Source organism: Rhea americana, unplaced genomic scaffold (assembly GCF_003343005.1).
Source record: "Rhea americana isolate MKP2758 unplaced genomic scaffold, rheAme1 scaffold_289, whole genome shotgun sequence".
Lineage (NCBI taxonomy): Eukaryota > Metazoa > Chordata > Aves > Rheiformes > Rheidae > Rhea > Rhea americana.
Window position 1 is genome coordinate 552,694 of NW_028186411.1, and position 13,594 is coordinate 566,287.

The 13,594-nt window shown below is 43.1% G+C and overlaps 1 protein-coding gene across 1 annotated transcript in view; it reads left to right on the forward strand.

The window, feature by feature from the left end:
* CHGB (chromogranin B) overlaps positions 1 to 10,706 on the forward strand; it is a 21,273-nt gene extending 10,567 nt beyond the window's left edge. Inside the window, exons 3-6 of the mRNA XM_085308963.1 lie at positions 3,678 to 3,721; positions 5,062 to 5,155; positions 7,342 to 9,083; positions 10,326 to 10,706. Of these exons, the coding sequence (XP_085165089.1) occupies positions 3,678 to 3,721; positions 5,062 to 5,155; positions 7,342 to 9,083; positions 10,326 to 10,409 (1,964 nt within the window). The 3' untranslated portion in view covers positions 10,410 to 10,706. The remainder of the gene's footprint in view (positions 1 to 3,677; positions 3,722 to 5,061; positions 5,156 to 7,341; positions 9,084 to 10,325) is intronic.
* Positions 10,707 to 13,594: the final 2,888 nt, after the last annotated feature.

Sequence of the window (13,594 nt, forward strand, 5' to 3'; positions counted from 1 at the left end):
TCAAAGGCTAAGCAGCTATTTTTATTTTTTTCCCCCAACACAACAACCGTGTTTCTTTCTGCAAAGACTTTTCAGTCTTACGTTTATTCAGAARGTCTATCGAGGTTTTACCAGCTAATTATAGTTACTGGGAGCTGATTTTAAAGTAGTGAGTCTRCAGCTTTAACCGTTTGTTTTTCATGCGTAGCATTAAACATTAAAACCAAACTGTGAAATTAAAATTAAGCATGWTGAGATGAGACAATCGTTTAGCTTTATAGATCTTATATGTGGTGCATAATTTCTGCAAATAATCAGTGTAATTCTGGGTTGGGTGGTTCAGCTTTAGGTATATTAGCAGTGGAAACCTGTTTGGACTTGTACAGAAACCCAATAAAGCTGCAAAAAGTAATTGCCCTGAAGYATCCTTGTTATAATAAATAATTAAATGGTGGCGGGTGGAAGATGGGGAAAGATCCCACCCATCAGATTTGCTCCACAGACCTAGTGAGATTTCTTGTCAAATGTTTGTATACGTTTAGTGCCCTCAAACTGTTCGGATTCCTCTCTATGGCCATTTTGGCTGTTTTGCTTTCACCTGTCAACCAGAATCCTCTAAGCTACCCTGCTAAGGAGTTTGCGTGAGGGTTAGGAGTCAGTGATAACGTTAACTTCAAGAGCTTTCTAGTGTTCCCTCTTCARATGAACATGYTGAAGTTTCCGTGATCTGTGCTACRAAAGGGCTTTGCTGGAAATTTTGATCAGGGATGGCAGCAGTATTCTGAGTCATCAGCATTAATGAGAAAAGCTACCTAGGGATTAAAATAGCAGGGGCGCACYGGGAGATGCGCTCGGTCTTGGAGAGGTAAGCGAAAGCCGTGCGGGTTTGCCCTGCGTTGTTGTCACAGGTGTGGAGAGTCTGCGTTTCTTACTCTCTTCAGCAATTCTCGTTAGGTCTCAGCTTTTTCTCAAAACCAGGTAACGCGATTGTAATGGCCCGGGCGGGTTGAGCTCGGGAGGTGGATGTGTTCCCACGGCTTTCTGTGGCTTAGTTTCTCCTTCGCAGGCTGGGGAAGGGTTTCCTTCTCGGGACACGCGCTGCCTCGGTTTCTACCGCAAAACCCCGGAGCCGTCGCGGCTGCCGCGTCCCTGCTCGGCAGTGACCCGTGAGCGGGGTGGGCCCTTTGCAGCCCGGCGGTGTYGGCCGCGCTGGGGCACCTTGAGCGTGCGCGGAGGGGGAGGCAGGGTGCCCTTCGCCCGCTCTGCTCTCCTCGGCCGGCGKCGGGCCGGGGAGGGGAGCGCTCTCGCCAGCCGCCCTGGCTTCGTGCTGCCAGCGCTGGTGTGAAGTGGGGCATGCAGACTCCCCGAGGGCTTCCTGTCGCAGCTGGAGCACAGCAGCTGCCTCGGTGTATTATTTCAGGCTTCAGGGTGGATTTAATATTAATCTCGTTCCTCCAGGCAGAGTGATAGGACATATGTCCAGTATTGACGGGTTTCTTAAGCTATTGTTGTGATAGCCTAATGCTTCCTCTTTGTCTGTGCCATTGGCTTTCATTGCCAGGCAAGCACTTGTTTAACGGTCATTAATCTCCCTGTAAATCTCCTCGGAGAGACTGGAGTTTCGGAATGACGGAGCAAAGCTAGTCAGGCAGCCTGACTTTGTGTTCGCGTACCACTRACACAACTCTCGGGAGACAGACCCGAAGCTGGCATTTCTAATAGCGCAAAGACGTTTTGAGGCTTGTCTGTCCCGTGTTTTACCACATCAAACAGATGCAACTCGAAGGAGGTGTGCTCTGGCAGGATCGTTATCGAGGACAAAATCGGATGTTTGCTTTTGTGCCTCTCCGGATTGCTCATGGGCTAAATAACAGGACTCACCAAGGTGGGTAGAGGCAATGGAGTGAGTCATCGCCTCTGCTTGTGCATGAGTGGAGGCTCTAAGCAGCTCTTGCCACAGGAGATACGGCAGGAGCAGTACCTCCGGCCTCTGTGGGGTTTGGAGAATGTCTTTCTGGGGACAACACACRGAAGGGACTTTGCCGCTCTCCCGCCCTTGCAGTTAAGCCCTTATTCTTCATGCTCAGGTGGGAGATGCAGGCAGGTTAGACTGCAACAGCAKGAGAACTGTGGTGGTGGTTTGCAAACAAGGTTGGTAAATAAAGCATGCTAAAGCCTCTCTCCATCAGCACYGGAGCACTAAAAACGAAGGAGAGGTTTGGCTGTATATTGTGCCATCTCCCCCGTACACCACCTGGTGTTCAGGGGAAATGATCTAGTAGGGCTATAATGCTATTTTTAGGGGAATCCCTTCTGTGCTAGCCGAGTGCAGGATYCTTCTGTGGTAGCAGTTGTGTGCTCAGAGGAGAGGCAGGCACTGGAGGAGCRTATTCTTTACTGCATCTCTGTTTTGGGCTGGAGGAGGTGGCAAAAATAGAGGACAGTAGAAATATGAAGTGTTATTACTGTATCGTGTCCAGTTATCACACACAGAGTCAATGCCAAAGGGGGTGTCTCCTTCCTCTGCAGACTCAGCAGAGTGCGGGGCCACAAGCTCCTCTCTGCTTTTGGGAAACCTCCGGAGGGCAGCCTCTAGTTTTCCTGTGGTGGTGTAAGAGAGGGTAAACTGTCCCAGTCATCTCCAGGATCTCCTGTGTGTCCATCCGTTATAGAAGATCTTTCACTGTTGAAAAGCCCACCAAAGCAGTATTGTAGAGAAGGTGATATCTGAATTGAAGATRGTGGTGACTTGTGTTAGAACTTCAGCATCCCGCCCCGAGCTGTTTGTTCGGGCGCTGTACACCGGGCGGTAAGCCTGTGAAGCAGGGGTGCACCCACCCTCGCCTCTGCACGCTCGTRTGTGACTGGCAGAGTGGCTGAACTTCGCTTCTGCAGATCTCCAGGTGTATGTGGCTTATTAAGGCACAGCAGCCAAGCTCCTTACCCRGTAGAAGGTCTACGGCAGAATAAAGCAACGTGAAGGTTTCGCTTGCAGCTTCTTTCMAAAAGAAACTACCTTGGACTCAGTGCAGTAGAGCTAGCGCAGGGAGGTGTTAAATACCCTCAGCCTCTTCAGGACAGAGGACTGGTTGGGCCATTTCCTTCCCATGGGATTTTTTCCACTGGGAAATGATTTATTTTATTTATTTTAACTGGACCTCTTGGCAGAGACATTGAAGGGAAGCGTTCCTGTACCTTCCTGGCTCTGTCTCCTTTCAAGGAGGCTCCTGCTGTCCAGGTGAGACAGGATTGGGATAGTAGCTGCTTTCCAGCTTGAAGATTGCTCTCCTGTTGAAGAAGTGACCTGAACTCCTTGCAAAAGCCAAAGTAACTTTTGAAGTGAAATTAGGCCTTTGTTTCCTCTTCTTTTACCACCAAAGATGTGTAACTATGTGAAGAACCAACTTGCTGTAAAGCTCTGTTCTTGGAATTTGGATACTGCTTTCTGTTTTCATGGTGCGTATTTTTTTATGCTAGAAATGTCAGCATGCCTCTTCTCATGTTAGGCTACAGCTTTATGCTGCTTGTCCTTCTTGAAAAAAGAAAAGAGGTAATGCGAATGTGTCTTGTTGGACTGCCCTGCCAGCCCAAAATTCAAGTGAACAGTCGCATCAGGCCATTTTGACTGAGATCTCCTGCCAGTGATGTTTATGGTTGTTGCCAGGATTAATGTCTGTAATAATTTATTTTTCTTGTAGGTGTCAGTGCAATTCCAGCAGAAAAAGACCATATTGAAGAAATGGTGAGTAGCTTTATGTCAAAGCAAATTTCAGCAAATAAGTCACATGTTCTCTGCTGTTCTGGCTCCAGGTTTGTTTTTAAACTCACAGGATAATGTTATTTTTTTCCCCTAAGGGTAAACTTAAAGAGATCATCGCTGATTTGGACTCTGAGTCCCTTTAGCAAGCAGAAGATACCTGTGTGTGTCTCTGCATTTGAAAGTGGAAGCTAGCTTCTTGAGTCAGTCTGGTACTCTTCAAATTGTATCTTTACAGCTGCCTGCAAAATGATCTGAAATACTGCTCAACAGGGCAAGTAGAAGGATTGTAAAAAGTGAGATGGCAAATTTGAAGAACGGTGAAATATTGAGAAATACCTATGGCTAGTAACTATGTAAGGAACTCTCTAAGGCAACCCTCAGATCTCTTTATTTGGAAAGAGGTTCTTAACCTATTTGAGGAAATAAATGCTGTTGGATGCTCTCACAGTCTGACATCAGGCCCTCTCCCCTGGTTCACAGAATGATAATTCAAATYAGTAAACACCTGCAAATAACTGAAAACTGTTAAAGGACAGGCTGCCATACAACTGTTTCCTCATCTAATTCCAGTCTCCCAGACTTGTCAGCCTACGGAGTGTGTGTATCGCTTGGGATCTGGTCACTCACAACCAGAAAYCTCAACACCTGAAAATCGCTTTGCATTAGTTTGCACAGAAAAGCTATTTTAGCAGGAAGGTCAGAGTTAGAGGTGGCTGTGATGCCTTCCTAAACCAATTGATTTCTTCTTCTGGAAGAGTCTAGTTGAATGTCAGGTACTGAGAGAGGCAGGGCTTGCGGCACAGACAAAGGTGCTTGGAAATCCTCAAATTAAAATCCTGAAATACTTTGTGAAGCATAAGTCTTTCAAAGGCTATAAAGGTGTTTTTTGCTTTATTGACAATCCAAGTAATACTTCTGGTGAGGCCTTGTTGGGGCAGGTCCTAAAGGATGATGCTCGTATGTCGAATGTGTTGATTATTTTTTGAAAGGTCTCATACTACATGTTTGACTTGTCATTGTACTGAATAGGATGTTTAATATTTAAAAAACCTACAATAGGAGCCTGTTGCCTGTGCAAACAAAAGAGGAGGGAAAAAAAGAGGTAACGATTATCCTGCTCTTGCTGATAAGTGAGGAGCAGAGTGACCGACTTGCCTAAAGATACAGGAGGTCCTGGCAGAGCTAGGAATTACTCGAAGCTTGTAAATGTTAGCCTCAAATCTAACCCTGAACTGATCTTCCTCACTMATTTCTTGTATCATTGGCCAGAAGCAGGATTTCCATTTTCACCGTGACAATCTCTTCATTTTTTTTTCTTCTAGGTAACACAGTGTATAGTAGAAGTTCTCTCCAATGCTCTGTCAAAACCAAATGCACCACCAATTAATCCTGAGTGCAAAGAAATCCTTAAGAAGAGTAAGTACAACGTTATCCAAACTTGTGRAAGGAATTTGGTTGATAACTACTGTTAATTTTATAAACCAATGTTCTCATTTTGCAGGACAGAAGCATCCATCATTTTAATTTCATACATAAGAATGCTATCTTGGAAGTTAAGTACATCGTGTTATCCATGATGTGCCATTGCTTTAGCTTGCAAGACAAGATGTTGTCTTGTCTTTTACAAGCTCATCATCTCAATTTAAGAGTCAAAGAACTTCAGACTTGTTCAGGTTGTTGCCAAGTGCAAATAACATGAATAGTAATTTTTTTTCCCCTCTCTCTAATCCTACAACTCTGATTTTGCAGTGGGCCATTGATTCATTTTTATTTCTAAGATCAGCCTGGGGTTATGTGGGCAAGTTAGGAATGTTCCTGCAAAATATGCATTTCAGCATTAGACCCTCTTGTAGGTAACTTGGAGAAAACTTGGAAAAAATGGATCCTGTCTTGTGTGAACTGTTATTTCAGCCTGTGTGAATCTGGTGCCTCATAATTTCAGTCTAAGGATTCTTACCACCTTTTGTTTCCCGTCTTGTCCAAAGAGGAAACAGCCTTATCTGGGAACTTCAGGGATTTCTGGCTACCTCTTGCATGGCGCTCTGCCCTTAAGCCATCTTCAAAGTCTGAGGAAAGTAGGTAATCTCTTCAACTAGCCTAGGAGATCAACAAACGTGTCTGGAATGGGATGCTGAGCCCATGTCAGAGCATAGGAACTGGCTTCAAATAACTTCCTCTTAAATCAACAAGGCTCCTGCGTCCGGTGGCAACTAACTGGTGCCTGGCGCAGGAGAGGGAGCCTCTCAATTAGGTTGTAACCAGCCCGGAAGCTATAAAGTTTGTGGCACTGTTTCAAGAGCCCTGGAGATGTGCAGTGAAAATTTCCTTGGGAGCCCTCGTGGCCAATGAGCTTTCCTGCAGCGAGGTATTTAGTTGCCTCGATGTATAAACCTGTTTGCGTGCTTGATTGCTGGCTGTAGTGAACAGTGGCCGAGTTTGACACTGCAGAACTGCAAAGTCTACATACTTCCCTGTCCAGCGTATTATTTATTTGATTACAGAACAACAAACAAGCTCTTGAACTTACCTGCCAGAAGAAGCAATAATGAAACCCATAATCTGATTTCTGCTTGTTTGTAGATGAAATTTTGCATGGTCCTAATACAGTAATTGGAAGAGGGTCACATTTAAGGCTTTAGGAAGACGTGCGTAACATACCTGGGATATTTCTTCGGGATGTTTCACACCAGGTGAACAAATGATGATTTGTATCTAGCTCAGGCCAAGTTTTGAGGAGATARTAACTATCACTAGGCATTAAGCCTTATCACACTGTTAGTTTCAGATACACCTSTCTGTTGTCCCTCTTTTGAGAAATGAAGACGCTGGGAACAGGGTAAGGACCTTTTTTGCCCTTGGACAGATCTCCTCTAAGAATACCAGATAACTGGAAGATTTTCAGAAATAATGAGCTAACTTCAAATACCTGAGAAGCTATTTTTTGAACTTTTAGGATTTGTGACTGACTTCTGATGTCACGAGGACCAGAGTGAAGCAGAAATATCTTCATAGAAATATTCTGTTACTGTTGTGGTCAGAGTCAGACTGCAAAATTCAGTGTTTTGGAAATAGTGGAAGGTGTATGATTTTGATTAAACAGAGCTGCTGCAAAATGATGATTTTCTTTCATTTTGGTGCAATTTAGAATGTCTAATATTTGATAAAGGCATGTTTTCACCATACCTCAGGTATTTTTGAACAATTTGGAATAAATGGTTCGCTTTTTTGTGAATAAATATATGTGATAGTTAACGCCCAACTTTAAAAAAACTGAACAAAGCTCCATTTACTTTTTCTTTTTTTTTTTTAATGGAAATGAGTTTGGTACTAAAAATAGTAACTGTTAAAATACATACAGAAGCCGAATAGGAAAATAATTCTGGAAATTTCAATGGAACTTTTAAAATACCAAATTAAGTGAAAATTAATTAATGCTTTTCCAAACATTCAAAACAGAAGACAATGACAAGCTTTAAAAGCAGGATTAAAACATTAGTTCTTTCCGTATCTTTTTGCTACTTTGGAAACCCAGTTATCCATTTAAACTGAAATGCTTCAGCGTAGAGTTAGAGTACTTCATTAAGCTACTTTTGTTATTGTAGGTGGCAAAAATGACAGAGATAAAAACGAAGACAAACAACTCGAAGTGAGAAATTTGAAAGACCCAGCAGAGAATGAAAAWCATCATATTGGGAGTGCAGAGAAAGAACAAGGCCAGACTGAAATGGAATCTAAAATACATATGGAAGGAAGTGATGAAAAGAAACTTGGTCCTGAGGAAGACAAAAGCAAGGAAGAGGAGGATGTACGCAACGTATCTGTTCACGAGGCTCATGAAGACAGACTCCGTACCGAAGAAAAGAAAAACCACCAGGAGATCAGAAAAGAGGATGAGAATAGTTACTACAGGGAAGATGACAGCAGAGAGAGCAGGCATCATGATGAAGAGGCAGAGCGTGCTGTTGTCAGCAAGAAGTCCATGAGCACAGAGGAATTCCCCGACCAGATAAATCAACGTCCCGTAGGCCGGATGCATTCAGAGGAGAGAACCGAAAGTCCTGRCAAGAGAATTCATGAGGGTGAGGAGGGGGAGGAAGAAAGAAGTGGAAAATACTATCATGAGTCTAACGAACGTGATTCCTCCCATCAGCAGGATCGTGAAGAAGCAGAGGAGGCAAAGCAAGCCTACAAACCAAAACATTACTACAGGAAGCACMGAACGGGTGACTCTGAAGAGACGAAAGGCCGTAGTGGTGAGAAACTAGCTGAGGAATCAAATGCAGAGGAGGGCCGTCTCTGGGACAGAAGGAACCGCCATCAGAACCACCACCATGAAGAGTCTGAGTGGCATCGTGAGGAGAAAGGAGGTTATCACGGGAGACAYGGGTCTGAAGAGGTGGAGGAAAAGAGGTATACAGATCAGGGAAGTGAGGAGCGCAGGGAGAGATGGCAGCAGAGTGAAGAGAGCAGTGAAGAGGAAAGTAAGAGGCATCGCCAAAGTGAAGAAAGTAATGAAAAATGGCGTGAGGAGAGGAGACGCCACGATGGATCACATGAGGCAAGGAGACACCATTCTGAGGGCAGGGCATATCRTGGAGAAGGTGAGGAAGAGCTCGACAGGTATCACAGTGGAGGCAGCAAGGAGGAGAAGCAGCACCACAGTGAAAGAAGACACCACTTGCAGGACAACGAAGATGAAGAGACACAGCAACTGCACGTTAGAGAGAGCAAAGAGCAGGTCAGAAGACACTATAGCATGGAGGACAGGGACGGTGTAGAGCAGCAGCACTACCCTGGCAACAGTGAGGAGGAGAAGGAAGCAGAAAAGAAGCATCACAGCAGCGATCAAATAGAAAGTGAAGAGAATATGAAGGAAGGAAGATATGCGGAGAGGGAAGAGTACAAAAGCCATCTCCCTGCAGAGACCGAGAAGAGAACCACAGCACCGTACAGCTCTTTCTACCCATTGCTGTGGTGGAAAAGCCGTCACTTTGAGAAGAAGGACAACGTGGGAGAGCAGTTTCTGGAGAGCAAAGAGGACGTCAGGCCCACCCTGAGCGAGAAGAATCTTTTCCCTGAATATGACTATGACTGGTGGGAGAAGAAGCAAATTCTGAATGCTCTGAACCATGGACGCACTGAGAAGAGGAAGCTYGGCAAAATCAACAGATTCGATACGAAAAGGCAATACAACAGGATGGATCAACTTGCACAACTTCTGAATTACAGGAAGAAGTCAGCTGAATTTCCAGAGTTGTATGATTCCGGAGAAGACATGAAAAAACGTCACATGATCAGGAATGACAAGGGAAATCTGAGCCAGAGGCCTCTGACAGAAGAGGAGGTATGTGTAGGTGCTTCTCTGAATAGCTAAAGGAAGCTAATATGTCGCACACATGATGTTAGATGCTTATTTTTAAAATCCATTTCCAAGAATGCTGATAAACTGCAATTAAAAAAAAATAAAGTCACATTAAGAGACAGATTTCAGCAATTTGATGAAATTTTCTGAATGAACTCAGTGGAGCTGTTCCAGGGCCCAGTTTGTAAAAATAAAGACAATGCGCATTTACGTTAGTGCCCGTCCGCGGCACGTCAGGAAGATTTTCTTCCTCTTTGGGCCTTACCTCTCCCTCTAGGGTCTTACAGACCCTGTTGATTGACTTGGCGTCCTGACTCTAACTGCAGAGTAGAACTTGGTTTACCCTTGCATGCCCATCTCCTGCAGGTGCCAGGTGTATGGAGCCTTTTTATGTTGGACTTCGTTACACGTTTGTGTCTAGCAAGATGAAGAGTCTCCACCCATCAGCTAGTTGCCTGCCACATACGCTGCTGTGTCTGTCACACAAACCTGATGTGGACTGTGAGCAGTGGAGAGGCTAATGGGAATTTATATACAGGCTGAAGCATGGTAGCAAGTCATGATGAGCAGGAAAAGCTGTTCTCCCCAGCATTGGTAACGTGGGAGAACTTCTTTTATGGCACACGGTGCTTGTTATTTGTCCTAAGACCAGAATCATTATGACCATAAGTTGCAGTCTTTAAGGGACCTTAATCTAGACAGAAGTGACTTCATGCTGCTAGGATGAACAGCTTTGAAATAGCAGGAGTCGCTAGATACTGCCGTTCTGAAACCTGAAGAGATCAAGCTGTAGTTAGGTCATGCTGTCAGAGTGAGTATGTATGTTCAGTGTTTTCCCCCATGCTAGTTCAGTTAAAAACAAAATTGAACAAACCTCCAAAGAACSTGCTGCAAAACTGTTAGCACCCCAAAGACGACAAACCTAAAGCCTAAGATGCAGTTACRTGGGATTTGGTCACTGCCGTATCATACAGATACCACTGTGCTGAGTGGACTCTGCTCAGAATGTTTACCTGTATAGAACGGACTCGCGCACCAGAACTATTCCCTCTGCAGCTTTGAGTAAAACAAAACAAAACAAAACAAAAAACCCCTGCAAGGCTGCGTGGGGGGACTAGTAAGTACAGGGAGATGTCTGTCTGAGGAAGTGCATCCGCATTTCCCATTTTCATGGAATAAAACATTTGCTAACATGCTTTGTGTAAAATGCTTTTCTTTTTACAGGAAAAAGAACTGGAAAACCTAGCCGCTATGGATCTGGAACTGCAGAAAATAGCTGAGAAGTTTAATGACAACAGGAGAGGCTGAAGATGATTTCAAAGCTAGGTGTATCGGTACTCACAACACTTGTATTATGTGGTAAATTCACTGCCACTAGATTGTTGTTTGCCCTAAAACCAGGAAATACTATTTACTGTCCACTATAGCGTAGTGATTTATACAGCTGAAAATGTCTTTAATTTGCTATTATGCTATTGAAATCTRAATAGCATGAATTTTAATATTAAACTTTCATGCAAGGCCAATTTTTAATATGCTTGTGAAAATAAATGTGTTTTGTGTTCTTCAAAAATATTTGTCTGAGTTTGAAATAATAAAACATTTATCTTGGATCAAACTTTCTCCTTCCTTATTCAAGTGATTGATTGGAGTTATTTTGAAGTAATCTGTATGAGATGAATAGATTCTGTACAAAATGTTATTTTTACAAGGTTAAGAGGAAGCTGTCTATGCTTTTCATTTGCCAGTAGCAAAAGCGTGAGAGGTAAGTAACAACCCTKATAATTTGCTCTAGTAACTCAGAAATGCCCTGTGAATTATTTAGTTTTGGAAATTAGTCATTAAAGAAGCAAAAAGGTTGTATCACCAAATGGATTTGAAAAATACATAGTACTTCAGAATTAATACATTATGTAGCTGATTGGTTATGGTACTCATTCAAATTAAGTAGTGTCGTTAATTTAATCACCTAGTGAAGAGGTGCTTTGCTAACATATTCTTTTAGCTCACTTCAGGCGAGCAGGTYGTGACGACAGGGTTACAGAGCCTGCGTGCTGCATTAGAGCAAGTTTTAAACAAGCCCTTTCTCAGCAAACAACGAGCTGAGCTGGAATGGGCTCTGTCGCAGGAAGAGTGGCAAGTGSTCTGTGGAAGCAGCCGTTTGGTAACCTTATGGCACCACACAGCAGTAAAAGAATTATCCCATAATTAGTTGCAATTGCTGCAAATATCCAGGGTTCAATTTAATTTAACTTACCCCATTTTTTTCTACTGGGACAATGTCTTCAGTTCCTTGTACTAACACTCAAAAGAGAGAGGTACTATATATGGAATTCAACTGACTCACATTATCATTAAATACGCAGCATCTATTGTCCCAGCTCAACCCCTTTAATCCACCTGATCATTAAAACACAGATATCCTTTGTGATTAACTGCAGAGCAATTCCACATGAAAATACTCAGTGAGATGCTGATCCCGAAACAGTCAGAGCATCTCTATGCCCAGGGAGTATGATAACATTCAAAGAGTCCATCTTGTTTTAGGTATACAAAGACCAAAATCCTGGCTCTCCAAAGTTGATCTGTCACTAACATAACAGTTAGTTGAATGTCAATAACATTTTGCTTAAAAGCATATGTCTTTAAAGAATGTATTAAAACTAAGTATCAGCTGCCTCATCCTTTGGGGTCTGAACCATCTCAGCCCTCTGCCTGCCTCTTCGACTTACAGCACATGGTGAGTTGCAATTTTAACCCCAGAAGCTCTGAAGCAACTGTGCCATTATCGTTTAGCAGGACCAGCGTTTTCTTTGCAGTCAGTGCTGGCACAGTTGATGTCTGGAGGTAATGTTTTGGGGTAAATTATAAAAATAGAACCACTTTCTGCTAGGATGCCGTTCAGTGGGATGCCAAGAGCTTTGGGGTAGGTTTTATCTGTTGGTCTTCTCTGTTCTGCTTTCATTATTCTGCGGGGATGACACTGTTTGTTAGTGCTGGGCTACGACTAGCTGTTTCAACAGCATGTTGTAGCAGGTCTGTTTTTAGCAGCCCTCCAGTAACACCTACATTAGCCTGCATTTTTTTTCAATGTATATAAGATGCTTTTGTCTTTGAAGTTGGCCAGTGCAATTTAAACAAAGTATTAGAGTAAAAGATGCATAACCGTGCTCCAAAAGATGAAGCAGTAGTAGTATTTTTGGCTTCCAACTTGTGCACCCCTGGCTAGCTGTAAATTTGACGTGCAGCTTTAGTGAAACGCAGGAGTGGAAGGCTGGATAACTTACTTGTTCCAGAAGCTCATATTTTTCAGTAAATTTGCATGGAGAAAACAGTTGTGTATGTTTTGTTGTGGGACCAAAGATAGGAATAAAAAAACCCTCCGTAATTGTTTCTTAAGTCCAGAGGAGGCCCTAACCCTGCTAAGCACCCTCAGTGTCCTGTAGAACCTGATGCTGGCAAATTTCAGTTGGCTGATGGGGCTGGATCCCACCAGCTGCTGGGGGAAGGCTCTGCATGATGCACACCCCCCCCCCCGCCCCGATCTCCCCTAATTTGTTACATTTCTACAAGTATCTTCTAAAATTTCAGACACCCCTATCTTGCATTTTATCGTTTCCCTCTCCATTATAATCTTTAGGCCTTCTTCACGTGTTTTCATGTAACACAGCTTCTATTTTAATTAAGGTGCACTTTCACCATTATTTACAAAATACGTTGTTTCAACACACAAAGATGCATTACTAGCTTGAAATATTTTATATGAGTGGCTTGATACTTGGTTTCCTAATATTTTTCATTATTAGAAGCATTATGCCACATTTTAAGGATAGGGGATAAGATTCAATACTGAAGGCTATTAGTGTCACTGTAAGTGAAATTAAGCCAGTTTAGCTTTGGTTTAAAATGATTTTCAATAACGTTCCAATATTCTTTGTTTTCTGAGGCTGCTTTTCTTATAAAAGCAAAACATCCAAGGGAATTTTTCTTAGGTTAGTAAGCATACATGACGGGAAGTGGGATTCCAAACACACATTAGTTGCTTAACCTAACACTGTGCACATTTTTACTCCGTTAGAGTGCTGTAAATATAACATCCAATATCTAGCAGCTCAGTGAAGTGGCACAGAAGTACCTATGTCTGCTTTACAGGTAAGTAATACTGAAAAAGAAGTTATCTTCTTCCTCAGTTTAGTCTCCTGGCTTATACTGATTTCTTAATTTTCTTGCTGTTCACTGCCTTCCAGCCTCCTATCCTTCACTCTAATCTAGGTTGTCTCAGAATTTCATCACATAATGGGTTTTGGCTACTCTGAAAGTCCCAGTTTCGGTATGCATGTGCAGACAAAGAAGCTGGGAAATACTGCTTCCCCCCCCCCCAAACTCCATTAGAAATCTGATGTGTGGCTTTCACTATTCCTCAAGCGTGACGTGTGACAAAACATATTTGTTTGTTGATTCTGGCAAAACATATTTTGCATGTCACTTTATGC